Source organism: Abramis brama (assembly GCF_963993115.1).
Source record: "Abramis brama genome assembly, chromosome: 4".
Taxonomy (NCBI): domain Eukaryota; kingdom Metazoa; phylum Chordata; class Actinopteri; order Cypriniformes; family Leuciscidae; genus Abramis; species Abramis brama.
The window spans coordinates 1116535-1133342 of NC_139966.1; the positions used below are offsets into that span (position 1 = coordinate 1116535).

The 16808-nt window shown below is 39.9% G+C and overlaps 2 protein-coding genes across 6 annotated transcripts in view; both read left to right on the forward strand.

The window, feature by feature from the left end:
* Nucleotides 1-2491: 2491 nt before the first annotated feature.
* The window catches only part of LOC311081545 (stonustoxin subunit alpha-like), a 71509-nt gene continuing 57192 nt past the window's right edge, over nt 2492-16808 (forward strand). For all 5 annotated transcript variants that reach the window (XM_084112096.1, XM_084112093.1, XM_084112094.1 and 2 more), the window contains exon 1: nt 2492-2579. The gene's annotated coding sequence lies outside the window, so the exon portion shown is untranslated. The remainder of the gene's footprint in view (nt 2580-16808) is intronic.
* On the forward strand, nt 10255-12910 carry LOC311081547 (uncharacterized protein). Its single transcript, XM_084112098.1, has 2 exons — nt 10255-11761; nt 11930-12910. Exons 1-2 carry the CDS (start codon nt 10355-10357, stop codon nt 12032-12034), a joined length of 1512 nt encoding a protein of 503 aa, XP_083968224.1. The 5' UTR covers nt 10255-10354; the 3' UTR covers nt 12035-12910.

Here is a 16808-nt window from a genome sequence, read left to right on the forward strand (position 1 = left end):
AGGCAGGGATTGACCAGGTTGATTCGGTAGATAACTAATGTTAGTAGCATCATTAAAGAGGCACTGGTTTACGGCATCTGTCTTTTCTAGCAAGTAAGTCAAGAATGAAGTGCAAAGTTCATCAGAAGCTAGAGCAACATGAGATGGAGGTTTGGTAAGTTTATTTATTGTGTTAAATAATGCTTTTGGCCTGTTGCTTGATTTATTAATTGTAGCAGATACAAAACTGGAACGAGCCAGGTTCAGGGCCGATTTGTACTTTTTGATATGTTCAATAAATGCCAAATGGTGAACAGTCAGGCCAGTTTTCCTGTAGTAACGCTCAAGCCGTCTACCAGTGGCATTTAAGATACGGAGCTCAGGAGTGTACCAAGGAGACGAATGTGTGGAAGGGACACTTCTGGTCTTGACAGGAGCATGCTTATCTAAGATATCCGAGATTATGGAGTTATAGTTAGATAGTATCAGTGAGGGTGAAGAGATATCAAAGACATCAGAGAGATTAGAAGAGGAAACGGAGGTACAAAATAATGCAGTGTCAACAGCTTTGAGATTGCGGTAAGATATGACAGTTTTAGAACAATTCTTACGCATAGGCAGGCTGAGGCTAAAATCAAGGAGTTTATGATCAGAAATACCAGTGTCAGTAGAAGTGATGGAAGAGATATTGGCCCTTGATGTACAAATCAAATCAAGGGTATGACCACGCGTATGAGTAGGAAAATTAACATGCTGAATTAGATTAAAACATTCAAAGATAGAAAGTAACTGGTTGGTGCATCAACATGAATATTAAAGTCACCAAGCAGTAGAATGGGAAATGACAATGAGCAGGCAAGGGTCAACAGTTCGCTGAGTTCAGAAAAGAAGTTTCTGGTTTCTGGAAGTTTCTTAGGAGGTCGATAGAGCAAAATAATTATGAGAGAGTCAGCCTTCAAAACCATGTACTCAAATGTATTGGTGTCATGAAAGTCAAGTTGCTTGATACGGAAGTTATCACGATGGATGATAGCGAGACCACCCCCTTTACCATGGGGTCGCGGTCTGTACAGATAATTATATCCATCTGGCGTAAGTAGATTTAACTGTAGAAAATCTTCAGGAACTTGCCAAGTTTCAGTGAGAAGAAAAATGTCAAGGTTATTGTCAGTGATCATTTCATTGAGATAAGGGGCTTTGTCTGAAATTGATCGACAAAAGTTCAAAAGTGCAAAGTGATGGTGCGAGGGATTCAAATTAGGTGTATGTTGCTGATCGCTATCAGTGAGATAGATCAGAGAGCGCTGAATGGTGGGACCGGCAGGCAGTTGTCTAGGCATGGACGATAGTCTATTGTTGGTCCAGATGCAAGGAGGAGCATCAGGCTTTGAACAAAAGGAACTCAAGAGTGTGCGCCGCGAATGGTGTATGTCTCTTGGGCGACGGAGAATCCCTAGTCTCTGGCAGTATTCATACGTCACCGAATCAAGACGAGGGCGGCAGTTAAAGGCCCTCAGTTGTGATGTAGAATATTCAATATCCATCACAGATGTAAGACAAAAAATAAGGCAGAGGAAAAAATAAAAAAATGTTTTTGCACAAGGCATGTTGATACTGAGAAAGTGAAAGCAAAACCACGTTAGCCAAACCTGAACGTCACTTCACCAAAACAGCTGACTAAATAGGAGGCAACGCACCCAGATAGTAAGCAGTAAACAAACAGCGCAACCGACAGAGAGAGCGGTAACTCACCCATCTGAGGAGCCGAGTGTGGTAGAGATGTAACAGGGAAGAAAGCTCGCAGCAGCCCGATGGCAGACTTATCAACAGTTCAGTTCAGAGTTTAAACAGTGAAAAAATGGAGTAATCCAACCAGGCGCGAAACAGCTGCACAGACACGCACAGTATTCTCAACGTCTTGCAGACAGCAGAGGTGGTCAGTGCAGTGACAACAGTCCAGGTCAGGGAGCAATAGTGAGAAACGGAGTAATCAACACAGAGTTCCGATGAAAAAGAAAAAATATCCGAACCAGACAAACAGTAAGGCATTAAGATCAATTTCCAAAAGATAATTTTTTTATTCCTCTTTTTAGTCAACTTTAGCATGGGTGTGTTCACTTATGCTAAGCACATATAGGCCTGGTTTCACAGATAGGGTTTAGATTAAGCCAGGATTAGGCCTTAGTTAAACTAGGACCTTAAAGTAGTTTTTATAAACCTGCCTTAGAAAAAGATATGCTTTCAGTTAAAACAGTTTAAACATGCATTTTAACCCTCAAGCCTTGTCTGTGAATCCGGCAGAAGTGTGCCGTTTGGGACAGGGCATGATGTATGCATTTGAATGTGTGACTTTACTGATTGGATCTGGATACAGTTTTCAGAAACTAACATTTTGATCAATTCTACTCCGTACCTCACTCTAAATAGCATTTCGAGGTCAAAGGGGCAATGTCCACTGGGCCACCTCCCCTCCAACCTTTCTCAACATCTCTGAGAATGCTTTTTTACTGACAACACACTTTTGCGTAAGACATTTCCTCAGTAACAGTTCTATAAATATCACTACAGACTTCTTACCATATCAAGAGCAGAGACTCCAGGTAAGATGTGATTTTAAAACAATATCAACAGGCAGTGTCAGTGTGAAGGTGTTGGAGTAAAGGTTCACTGAAAGGAAAATATAATGCAAGTTTTTCAGAGGATAGACATTAGAAATTGTGAAACCATAAAGAGACTAGAAGAGAGACTAGAAAGTGCAAAGTTTGAATTAACTATTACATTATATTTTAACTTTTATATTACTGTAAAGTAGGTCATAATATATAGTCTGTCTGTCTCATTAATGTTAATCAAACAATTGTGGTATCATGGAAAAAAAGTTAAATATATATTTTTTCCTATATATATGGTTTTTGACTTGTGACTTGTTTGACTTGGTTTGTGCCAAACGTGGTGTTATTATCAGGGATTTTAAAGTATGGTTGCTTTGTGAATTTGTTTTGGAACCTTCAGAAAATGTTTTTGAAAACTGATTATTTGTTCATATTTTATTACTATTTACTTGTCTTTAATAATGTTTTAAATTGACATTAATTAGGCTTATAGTTTTGCTGTAGTATCAAAATTGCAATAGATCATTTTGTGATATTTCACTGGCCTCTGAACATTTGAACCACTGACCCAATCCAAGACTGAGCCCTGCTGAAGCAGCTCTAAATATGTGCTGTGCTGTTAAATGATAGATAAAATATACACCGTGACAGTAACAGAAACACACACAATGCATTTTAGCAGGCTTAATTAAGCATGAAAATAACTTAAGGAAATATATATTTGCTGAACAAATTAAGCCAAATAATATGATTTACATTCTTTTGGTTTCTCTACCCAATACATTTAAAAATTACAAATGCAGTGAAAATACAGGTATTGGTATCAGTATCGTAACTTGGTATCAGTGAGTACCAAAAATTAAAGTATCTGTATCGGACTCGTTCTGGAAAAAGTGGTTATTGGTGCATCCCTATAATATATATATATAATGCATACATTACGTGTTTGGTACATAACGCATCACCCAGCATACCCGGTTAAAAAACTCATTGCTATATATATATATATATATAAAATGAAATAATGCAAATTGATGACTTTACAAACACATAGACTACGATTAACAGCCTTGTATAGTTACAGGTCTGCTTACGGTTGGCCTGTCTTTAACAGTTTATAAGTTTTCCATAACAACAGAGCTGATGTAAACTAATGAGAACGCGGGACAGTTGACGATACATAACAACAGAGCTAATGTAAACTGTAGAATGTTTGATTATGTTAGCTTGAGTCAATGATCACACTGAATGTAAGTGACTACGTTTAATCTCAACATTCGATAACTGCCAGCTGATACAGACCAGAGATAAAGTCCACCCCGCCACCGGGCATTCTGATTGGATGCCACAACACAGTACGGTGGCTCGTAATAAACAAACTGCATAATCATTTAACCAAATGACCTACATCCCTTCCTTTTAGTCTTTAGCCCTATCAAACAAGGCAATACTGGTAAACATAACTTTGTAATATAAATCAAACAAATTAGGTTAGATGAATACCCAGGGCCGTTTCTAGCCTTTTTGGCACCCTAGGCAAGATTTTTGTTGAACTATGCTGGAAGGAGTAAAGTTCATAAATGATCGTTCTTTCCCATAAGGTTTTGTAAAACTATGTTGGGTAGACGGTAGACCTCTGTCCCACTAGGGGGGTTTGGGGGCATGCTCCCCCGCAAGATTTTTTTTTTTACATTTTAAGGTTAAATGCATCAATCTGGTGCACTTTGAGAGCTCAAAATTAAGAGCTTCAACCGGCTTCAACCCATGAACTGTGCACATTGAACAAAGAAAAAGCATTGACTTGTACCTGGACATTAAAGAGGGCTCAAGCATATTTTTAGTTATAGAGTCTCAAGTCTACATTACATTATCACTGGTGTTTATGATTTATATAAGTATTCCTGTGACATACAGTCCATATAGCCTATACATGTACTATATAAATTAAAATAAAAAATAAATTAAAATATTTCAAAAGGATATTTTACATTACACTATAGTATAGGAAAATTACAATAATTTTGTCCTAATTTCCTCACTTGCAAGAAATAAACCCTTGAGCTTTTATTTTGGAGAAAACACCAGATCACCATGCTGATCGCGTGAGCAAAGTGCGCACTTCTCTTTCACGCAGCACAAACAGAATGCCTATAGGATACTTAAAGTCTTGTGCTGTTTTATAAAGGCACAAAGCCATATCACGGTTTCGATTTTAGTTCGTTGGCAAAATATAACGATAGAGACCTTTATGCTAGGCTATAAATTATACATCTCATGTGTTGGGAAAAGGGAGAAGAGCGAGTTCGGCAAAAGGCGGATTCGAACTCGGGTCGAACGCGTCAAAAGATACGCCTTACGCCCTATGCCACTTGTAGATATTTAGTGGTGGGCGTCTTTTTGCCAAAAAGACAGGCACTTAGTGCAAATATAATAGAATATAATTAATAATAATAATACAATATAAATAAATAAAAAATCTCTTGGTGGGGTGGGGGCTCTCACTGGCGCCCCCCAGCTGTTTGCGCCCTAGGCGACCGCCTAGTTTGCCTATGCCTAGAAACGGCCCTGTGAATACCCCACATTGCACTTTAACAGTTAGGCCCCTTCATAGCCTACTAATCACCAAGAGTGTTTAAGTCCATCAAATGTCACAATACTGAACACGCTGGATAGCTGGGGTGAAATTACACAAAGAAGAAAACGTTTTTTTTTTTTTTCACATGTATTTGGGATTTGGTCTGCAGATGCGACCTGAACGTGTGGTGTATGTTGTGTCGTGGTTCTTAATGAGTGATTGCGCTGTGGACTTGGGCTGGGGGGAGGATGGGTCTTTGGTTGCGCAGTGTTTGGTGTCGCCATTTGTGGTGAAGGGAAACTGTCCACCATAGGGGAGCTGGTGTCCTGAGGGTCTGGGTCGTCAAGGAGCTGCGGTAATGGCTGCTCAGCCACAGGAAGTATGTGGCGGCGATTTCTCCTATAAGCCTTCCCATCTGCTTGAACTATGTAGGACCGTGGCTCCTTACTCATCTCCTTTACTGTTCACATCGCTGTCTGCATGCGGACCACTAGTTGGTGACTCGACTTGTCATAGCAGCGCTTCAGTGTGAGTCTTTTGTTGAGGAGTTGAGTGGTGACTTTCTTGACATTCCTCGGGGTAGGTTCCAGCAGTTTAGTGCTCACCGGAATGGCTGCGCGAGTTTGGTGAGACATAAGGCGCTCAGCAGGAGAGCCTAATGTTGGGTCACAGGGAATGTTTCTGAGGTTCAGGATATTGAGAAACACATCAGACCCATCCCTGTGTGATTTCTCCATGAGTTGCTTGGCACTGCGGACTGCTCTTTCCGCAAGTCCATTTGACTGGGGAAACTCTGGGCTGCTTGTGGTATGAGTAAAATCCCATTGCTCAGCAAAATCCTTAAAATGCTGGCTGGTGTATTGTCTAGCATTGTCGGTGAGGAGTATGTGAGGCGTACCATGTACCGAAAAGTGTCTTTTTAATTTGGATATAACGGCTGATCAAGTCTCGAAGGAGGTCGACTTCGAACCAGCCGGAATACGAATCCACGAGAACTTGATAATGTTTGCCATGCCAATCAAGAATGTCTGCGGCCACTGTGGACCATGGCAGATCTGGAACAGGGTGGAGCTGCAGGGGCTCTTTCCGCTGATGCGACTTGGTGCTATTGCATACTGCATTCTATTTGAAACTAACCTAACTGCCTAATTCACACTGACAGCATTACTTTGTGATGATAACTTCTTGCTACTTTCCTCGGTCATCTCGTGTATGAAAAGACAATGCAGAAAAGCAGAGCCCATGTGGCGGAAGACTAAACTTGTAGTCCATTATAACATCTACAAAGACAGCCTTCATGCTTTCAATATGGAACTAGGCAAAGCTAGACAGACTTTCTTCTCAAATATTATAAACAGCAATTTAAACAACACACGCACTCTTTTTGCTACTGTAGAGACACTGACAAACCCCCCAAGCCAGATTCCCAGTGAAATGCTCTCAGACAACAAGTGCAGTGAGTTTGCTTCTTTCTTCTCTGAGAAAATCAGTAATATCAGAAAGGTGATCAGCACATCCTTGAGTTGCACTGGGGTCAGACAGATCAGACCACCTGAGAAAGTAGTTACTATGTCTGATTTCAAAGAAATTGATTGCAAAATTTTGGAAGAAACCGTACAGCACCTTAAAACATCAACCTGCGCCCTTGACACACTTCCCACATCTTTTTTCAAAAGTGTGTTAAACAGTTTAGAAGCAGATCTTCTAGAAGTGGTAAATGCCTCACTTCTCTCTGGTAGTTTTCCAAACTCCCTGAAAACTGCAGTTATCAAGCCCCTCCTGAAAAAGAACAATCTGGATAAGACCATATTAAGCAACTATAGGCCGATCTCAAATCTTCCTTTCATAGGCAAGATCATTGAAAAAGTTGTCTTCAATCAGCTGAACAAATTCTTAGGCCATCCTTAAAAATATTCTTGTTTGCCGTAACACGACCGACCCTGTCAATTTAGCACCGACCCAATTATTTATTTATTTTCCTTTTCAGTCCGACCGACTTGCCGGTTGTAAATTTGCGTTAAGACCGACCAATTTTTTTTTTTACTCCTCAAACAACTAATACAAAAGCAATAAAATATTATTTATATTTTAGTAAGTATTGTGAATATAAATTGCCTAGGCCTACATACAAACGTTGGCTACGTTCTATCTTTTAAATAAAAACCTGTGACGTCATTTATGATTATTTTTACACCATTGGTTAACGGATGTCACACGCCTGTACGTTCGCTTCGTTTCATTCACTGTGAGTCAATGGTTCGCGCTTGAATGATGGCTGCGGCTGCAGTAAACAAAATGTTCGCGATCAACGTTCAAAGCTATATGGGTTCGGGCACCATAATACATCTAAAAAATTCATTAAAACAACTCGACACCACTTTAACTTGGCACGAAGTTCTGGAAAAACTGTGCCCAGATCTTTTCCTATCCCTTCTCCCCTCTATTCTAACGGTGTCGACTGACCTGAAGGAAACCACTAAAATGTTGGTGGAGGAAACTCAAACTATTGAGGACGTGCGACAATTTGACCCTAAAATCAAAGTGGTTTATTTTAAATTGAAATTTCAAAGTGAGCCACCACCCAACAACATAAGGAATGCATTTTCCATCATGATGGGCCAGACGAAGACCCCGAAGGACCCGATCCTTCGTTCCTGCAATAATGGTGAGTTTGCATTCTTGAGTAGCAGAGCAGGCATTTTGAAAAGCTACATTTAAAGCTAGCATTCATACTAGCCTTCCTGTTAACGTTAGAAGCTAACTTCAATAGTGTATGAGATGGAGAATTTTGAGATATGCTTGTGAAATACGTCTGTATGAGCCTACATTTAGGCGGTCATTATTCGAAATTCTTAAAGTTCAAATTTGTGTACCAAGGAGTAGGCAATACATGAAGTTGTGCTATAGGCTTGCAAGGCGATAACGTACGCCCGCAGCGAACGCGCAACTGCAGGCTCTGACAAACACACATAACAGCAAATATACGTCTGCACAATGCGGCTCTTTTTACAACAAAAATGTGAATTCTGCCGGTATTCAGACAGTCTCATGGCATGCATACAGATACAGATTCGGACTAGAATCGCATTTTTTTTTTTTTTTTACATTTCTAATTGTAAAGACAGCCATGTTGAAGCCTGCAGTAATGTTTTTCATTCATGTTATGGCAGTCCACTCTGCTTATTGTTTTTCGAGAATGCTGCACTCCTGTTTGTCATTGTGCACGAAACTTCACGCCAATAAATCATCAAAAATATTGCTGACTTGTGCTCTTCTCAAGCGCCCTCTTTACGTTCGTCCTAATGTCTGTTAGTTGTCCGTGGATTTGCCTATATTTGGTGGTATTTGCCGTATATAAACGTCTTTAGACATGCAAAATCGATTTTACAACCGACTCAATGAAGACTTATGTCTCAAAAATCGAACAGGATTTTTTCCACAAAAGTGACAGCCCAAGAAAGCAAACCGCTCTCTCATTTGTAGGTTGCATTGACACCTAGCGGTGGATGCAAGTAAAACAGTATAACATAGTAACCAGTAACACCATTAAAATTAAATATATATTTTCATAATATATTTTCATATGATATATATTTTTTGTTTACTTTTTCTAACATTACAACATTTTTAAAGCTATACATTTTAAGACGATAATGTTATGTTTTGTTACAGCTAAAGATCGGCATTTTAATGATGTGGTCTCTGACATGAAGAAACAAGAAATAAAGTTCCCTGGATCAATGGCTAATGTCGATATAAGCCGTTACGTGCTTGCAATCGTAAACACGTTGTGGTATCTGGATGGTACAAAAGAAAAAAATCAAAGAAGAGCCCTGAACCAGTCTGGATCCGTAACCTGTATTCCAGAAAGGTAATTAATGCAATCAAAATGAACAACAGCATGAATCAACAGCACAATTTTGATAGCAGGATCTTAATGGGATACTTCACTTTAAAATGAAAATTCTGTCATCATATACTCACCCTCATGTTGTTTCAAACCTGTATGAATTTTATTTAGAAAGATATTTAGAAAGATATTTAGAAGAATGTCAGTAACCAGATAGTCCTTCCATAGTAGGAAAAAAAATATATACTATGCAAGTCAATGAGACCAGAAACTGTCTGGTTACTGATATTCTTCTAAATATCATCCTTTCTGATATTCTGCTCAACATGAGGGTGAGTATATGATGACAGAGTTTTCATTTTAAAGTGGAGTATCCCTCCACTTTGGGGGGGCTATGCCAAGGACCTGGAACAGCTAGCAGTTTCCATGAGTGAATATGCCCAATTCCTTGACCTTTCGTCAAAGGCTCAACTGGTTCGTCAGTCTCTGCCTCATCCAGTCAGAAAACTGGCCGAAAATGTCGAAGTCCTACACTTCAAGGAGGACCAAAACAAACAATGTACTCCCTAATTGAGGACCTTGTGAACACCAAGGACTTTTACCAGCCAATAATTTTTGATGAATGTCAACATGCAGCATCACCATTCAAGAACAGAACAGAACGGCAACGTTTTCTTGATGGATTCGATGCTATGAGAGTGGCTGTTGACCAAATAAGGTATGAGTTGATCATAAGGATATTTTTTTTACATAGTGCTTGTGATGATTGGACTCAACATTGAAACATTGTGTTTGAAGTGTAGAAACTGTTTACTGCTTGTAGGTGTACCCAAATTTAATGTTCTCTAAAGTTCTTGCTAATTTCAACAGCACTTGTTAAGTTACTTGTATTCAATGTTTTTTGATATGATGGAGGGAGAAACTCCTTTATTAAATGGTTATCTTTAATCTTTTATACAGGTATGATCCTGGTGGCAATGTTGGGGGGGTTTGCATTTTTTGGAAAGTTCCAGCCATGAGAGAGGAGGAAGAGTCAATGACCAAGGCAGTCCAAATAATGAAAACAATGGAATCCAAGTTGCCCGTCTATCATACACGAGCAATGCGGAAGGATTTCATCAAGACCGTATCGTCAGCAACAAACAACTCATTGCCGAAACATGATCTACGTCACATCTACGCTGAATACTTATCTGACGCATCTGATGACCAAAACCTGGCTGCTGATGAACGAGTGAGACAATCTTAGATGAGGACCTTGAACTTGTCACTGACCTTCGTCATCTAAATAAAGGTCGTCCCCAAGACACCTTTGACACTTTCTTTGATAAGCTGAACATGGAACTTGAGCAGATAACTGCAGCTGATGAAAGACGTCATGGGGTCGCCCACCTGTCCGAGTTCATCTCTGTGAGGGATCTAATTGAAAGAGTATCCAAGAAGTGTCCACCAAACACTCCGATCCCCAGTGAGACTACTCTACTGTTTGCCTTTGTTCCCAAAAATGCTTACAGCAATGTGGCAAAGTTGTACAAAAGTAAAGTACACATGAAATTTCAGGTTCAGACAAGACAGCTACGGTCATCACACCCAGATGACCATTACTGCACAGCTTTCATTAAGTACATGCGGCCCTTTGCAGTCGAGTACAGGGTTTTAACAACGTTTCTCTGTGTAGATGATAAGTCTAAAATAGATTTCGGAGAGCCAGGATTAGCCATGTCATCTGGAGTGCGGGAGAAAAAGTCCTTAGTAGCTTCAAGTGGTCTGCTCGGAGCCCTCGACCATGACCAGCAACAGAAAGGGTCATTTACTCCATCTGTGTACCTCAATGTTGAGATACCAGAGACTGTTGATGACTTCTTCTATAGGGGTCAAGTCACTGTGCTCCTGAAGGACTCCATATTCCAGCCTAGCAGTGCCTTCCGGCACGCAACAGAGATGATGAGGCTTCTGGGAAACGACATGGACAAGGTGAAGCCCTTTTTGATCATTTATTCTGACGGAGGGCCTGACCACAGGGTTACCTATGAAGGTGTAAAACTGTCCCTGGCTGCTGTTTTCAGGGCGCTAGACTTGGACATTCTTGTGGCTGGACGCACAGCACCGGGACACAGCTGGGAAAATCCAGTGGAGCGAATCATGTCTGTTCTAAACCTTGCCTTCCAAAAAATTTCTCTGTACAGACAGGAATGCTCAGCAGAAGTTGAACAGGTTTTGAGAAGCTGTGGTGGGATGCAGGATATTCGAAAGAAAGCCAATATGGTGGAGAAGCTCAGAGATGAGTGGAGTGGATCTGTCAAATCTATGAAAGATTTACTGGAAGAGCGCATCACTCGTGTTCAGCTGAAAGAAAGGCCATTCACAGTTCTGGAACCAGCATCTGATTTTGCAATCCATCAGGAACAGGCTGATATTATTGGCAAAATTGATGCTTCAATAGAGATCAGCAAGTACCACAAGAAAGACCTTGCAAATAAGGAAAACTACAAAACATTCATGGCCAAACATTGTAGGGAGAGAAATTACATTGTGCAATTTCGCAAATGTGGTGATTGTGCTTGTTGTAAGCCCTTGAGAAGCAGTGTTGAGGGAGACCTACCAGCTTGGACACCAGATCCTCTGCTTTCAGAAGATGGAGCACTCTTTCAGTCTTTTGATTCCTTGTTTGGACAAGAAACATCTGAAAAAGACATGCCAAGTGGAAGCAAGGAAACTCTGACATCTGTCGCAGAAACACAACAGGTATGCATTTAAAGAATTTGACACACTCCTGAACTTTGTCATGTTATCTGCTGTTCTCTGTAGGTTTTAACTGATGTACAGTGTTGTGGTGGTGTTTGTTGCATGAAATCACATAAGCAATCTTGCCATTTGTAAGCTAACTTTATTGTTGTTCTTTGGCTGATTTAGGGATGCAAGAACAGTTTTCTTGTGGGACAGAATGCACGAGCTACAATCCAGTGTTATGACTGGAAAACCACGTTGCATCTATGCCAAGTCACTGACAGTTCGTGATCAGCGGGCACTCCAGAGAATGCTATTCAAGCATGACTACAACTGTGGTTCCATGTTGACCGTAGAAGGCAAGTCTCTGTCCATTTAGGTTATAAAACAAAACTATAGGATAAGGATAACAGTTAATAATGAAGGATATCCACTTGTCTTAGGAGAAGATTCCCTGCATGGCACAGTGTTCATCAGGTTGCAGCTGGTGTGTCCGACTCCAATAGAGTATGCTTCAGACAACCTGAAAGTTAGGAAGGATGTATGTGCATATTGTGCAGCACCTGGGGCTGAGAAGGACAAAGACCTTCTGAAGAATTATAAAATTGTGTTGCCAGTCTGCCCACAGTGCAAGCACAAGCCTGCACTTAAAAGGGCACCTTTTCCAAAGATGCTATAGTTTGGCCAGAGCAATGGTCAAAGGGATGTCATGTTAACAGGGTTCCTACACATTCCATGATATACAGTATTTGTTTATGGATGTAAACATTCAGTAACACATTAACATGTTTTCTCATGGGTATTACATTGCATGTCCATGCAATTAACTGTTATTTTGTGAATTCTAGTCATTTTAATTTATTTGTTTTCCTCTGAAAATCCACTTTAATTGAAATCTAGAGGCTTCTTTATTTCTTGATTCTGCCTCACTTTTTTCTTCTTCAAATGAATGCAGCTGGAATTCATGCAATAAACATGTTTTTTGACAAAGATTTCAAATGATTGTGGTCTATATAGCCTGCATCAAAATGAGGTTTGCAATTATGCGCCCGAAGGCACGGGTTGAAGACCCAGTCAGTAACGTAACAATATGCTAATTTGTTTAAATCCATACCTATGTAAATCACCATCACCAAAAGTTTACTTTTTTTTTTACTTTGAATCTTGAAAAAAAAAAATACATATATATATACCTACCTACCGACCCGTTTTTTTTCTTTTTTTTTGGCTGTAACTGCAAACCAAAATATTTTTAAGGATGGCCTTATGCTCGAATGGATACTTACAATTTGGACACATACAATTTTCAATCTGGTTTCCGACCGCACCACAGCACAGAGACAGCGCTCATAAAGATAATAAACGATATTCGCTTAAATACTGATTCAGGCAAATTATCAGTGCTGGTACAACTCAACCTCAGTGCTGCATTTGACACTGTCGATCACAACATACTTCTGGACAGGCTGGAAAACTGGGTGGGGCTTTCTGGGATAGTCCTTAAATGGTTCAGGTCAGGGCTGGACTGGGACGAAAAATCAGCCCTGGACTTCATCCTGTTATGATGGTGCAAGGAGATGAACCCAAATGCAGACAGTATGCAAGTGAACTACGTTTATTACAGAAAAACAGGGAAAACAAAACCCACGAGGGGGCAAAACAAGACAGGATCGACAATGTAAGACTAACAAGACTAGACTAAGACTCAGAAAACTGAACAATAAATTAACAGCTAAGACAGATCAAACTCTTCACAAGACTTTTCACGAGTTCACAGTTACATATAATTTTGAAGGGGTAAAGTTTAATGCGTATTTGGCGTGCTGTCCGGAGGGAGGGCTCCGAGCTCGGAGTTCGGCCCGAACCCAGAGTACTCCCCCCGTATGTAAGTGTTTAGGACTAGAAGCGTGGAGAAGGGGTGGTGGAGGGATGCTGCAAAAACTGTCAATGAAATGAGGTGAGACTGCTGCGTATATATACACCTCTCACCATTGATTGCTGAGTGCTCTCCACTTGTGTTAATTATCTGAACGTGCTCCTCCCGAACCTTGTTAATAAAACATCATTTAACAGGTTACTCACGGTTGGTTTCACATAAAGAATGACAGCTTGTATCATGTAACAAGTAACAATGGACCGGCAGACAGCAAACACAAGGGGATTAAATAGGGAGAAACTAATGAGGGAAACAGGTAACCAGGTTAAAGCAATGATGACTAAACGAGGATAACAAGGGGGGCGGGGCAAGGAACGAGACAGCACAAGCACATGGCCAGCAAAAGGCCATGTGTTTGCACATAAAACACGGGTCTGTCATGATTCTGCCTCAAGACTAAAGAAAATCAAGGACATGAGTGCAGAATCATGACACATCCAGACCGGCCCACTATGCATGTAAACAGACACACACTACATGTCTATACGTACATTAAAGGGGGGGTGAAATGCTCATTTTCACTCAATCTCCTGTTAATCTTGAGTACCTATAGAGTAGTATTGCATCCTTCATATCTCCAAAAAGTCTTTAGTTTTATTATATTTATAAAAGAAAGATAGGCTGTACCGAGTCTTTCCGGAAAAAAACGAGCGGCTGGAGGCGGGCCAACTAGTCAACTGTAATAACGGAAAATAGGATACAATTCATAACAAGAAAAAGCATTTAGCCCCATGCGCTTGATCTGCAATTTTCAATGTCTAGCTTCACAATCAATGTAAACATGCAGTTTAATTTTAATAAATAAAGTATATTCCTATCTATAATCAATAGAAAATAAAACTGAATATATGCTAAATAAATGGATAGTCCTGCAGCACGGATTTTTATTGCAGATAATAACAAATACATAATTATTGATAGGCCTACTTGTTAAAAGGCTTTTTTTTTTTTCATTTATTTGGCTAGTCTACTGTCATCTGTCAATAATAGAAAAAAAAGAATGAACGAATGAATTAAAACGAATTGAATTAATAAATAAATAAATAAATAAATAAATAAATAATATTGACGCACATGCTTTTCTGTCTCATTATTGCAACATCTCTCTCTCTAATAACTGCATTAATAACTGCATAAAGCCAGGGACACACTTTAAGGCCGGTTTATGAATGTAATTTGATGACTGATCATGCCCCAAAGGCGTGTTCAGCGCGTTCAGTCTGTGTTCAAAGTCGGTGTTTAAAATCTGCTGCAGTCGATGAAAACAGTCAGAGAATGTGTCAGCTAGTCGTGACCCGTGTCCCCAGCATTAGTCTGCTATCAGTGGCTCAAACCTCCGTTACTAACTCTAAAATGACGTTTTGGAATTAGCAACAGAGGCATTGGATTAGATGCGTAAGAAATTAGTCCTACATACAAGAGCGTTTTAATGACAAAAACTTTACCAACTTCTTGAAATACATAATCTGAACAATGTTTCGAGGTGTGGTAACTGTAGTATAAGCGGAATAATTGACTTCAGGCCGTTGAATTATTAGAAAAATAATAATAATTCGAATAAAACTAATTTTTGCCTCTAATTTTTGCCTCGCTTCGCGTCGTGACCGCATTACCACCTCGGGTGTGCATTATTTTTCTAATAATTCAACAGCCTGTCGTCAATTATTTCTTACTTAACATCTTGAATTTCATTGCACATCATCACATCGCTGCAGTAATAAAGCAGCCGCTTTTCAAGTCTAGAACTTGAACTTGATTCTGATTGGCCAATGTTCAGTGAACACGTCACGTGTGCTCATCACACGTTTAGACCTGTCAGTCTCGTAGCTCGCATCAGCTTCATGCGGCTTCATGAGAGAGACACATAAGCCCGGAATTGGACTATACAACAATATACTTAAGAATATATTTACGATTAATAATCTCCCGGTAGTCCCGATGGCCAGTACATGCCTGGTTCAGGTCATACTTAGTTGGGAGAGGTTATTATGTGAGTATAGGAGACCATAAGTCTGAGTGGACATCCATGACATGCGGAGTCCCTCAAGGCTCAATTCTTGCGCCACTCCTGTTCAACCTGTATATGCTCCCAATGAGCCAAATAATGAGAAAGAACCAAATTGCTTACCACAGCTATGCAGACGACACACAGCTCTACTTAACCCTATCGCCTAACGATTACAGCCCCATTGACTCCCTGTGCCAATGCATTGATGAAGTCAACAGTTGGATGTGCCAAAACTTTCTTCAGTTAAACAAAGACAAAACTGAAGTCATTGCGTTTGGAAACAAAGATGAAGTTCTCAAGGTGAACGCATACCTTCACTCTAGGGGTCAAACAACAAAAAATCAAGTCAGGATTCTCGGTGTGTCACTAGAGTCAGACCTTAGTTTCAGTAGTCATGTCAAAGCAATAACTAAATCAGCATACTATCATCTGAAAAATATTGCAAGAATTAGATGCTTTGTTTCCAGACAAGACTTAGAGAAACTTGTGCATGCTTTCATCCAGTGGCATCATGCCCATTCAAAGTGAGGGGGCACGTGCCAGATATACCAGAGCCTATAACGACTCAAATGTATTCTTCTGGATGTGTAATAAATCGGTCAGCATCAGCCCGCCCCTTTTTCCTAATATGGTGTCTACGCGCGTAGCGCTCTAGAATCTTTGCTGTGTATGTTCAAGCGTCTCGCACGTTGAGCTGGCAATGTTTTACAGATGGTCTTGAAGTGTTAAGTGGGCAAAGCAACAAATCGGCATTGAATTAGTTATCGGATGATATTAAATATAATATATTACGTTTGATTTGATAACTTTTTTACATTTCTGTCAAATATTAACCATTTTCAAATAAACGGGGTAGTGTTAACCTTATTCAGCACTGAAATCTGTCAAACTTCTTTCAAAGTCCTTCATCACATATTAATATTAAAATAACTTAATTTCAGAGCACCACAAAGTCAGACCTCAGCACCTTTATGTACCTTTAATGTAAGATCGTTCTTAGGTCACATGCCAATTTAAAATCATAACATAAAAACTGCAATGGTACTGTTTTTAAAATCATGTGTAGTAGGCCTAAGTGTACAGTAAGTGTGTGTGTAAACATGCTTTAATGAAGTAGACTT

What these genes read in the sequence shown, in the direction of transcription:
- LOC311081547 (XM_084112098.1), top strand. Translation starts at nt 10,355, where the DNA reads ATGGAACTTGAGCAGATAACTGCAGCTGATGAAAGACGTCATGGGGTC. An exon ending in CTGTCGCAGAAACACAACAG is followed by an intron (nt 11,762 to 11,929) that starts GTATGCATTTAA and finishes TGGCTGATTTAG; the next exon opens with GGATGCAAGAACAGTTTTCT.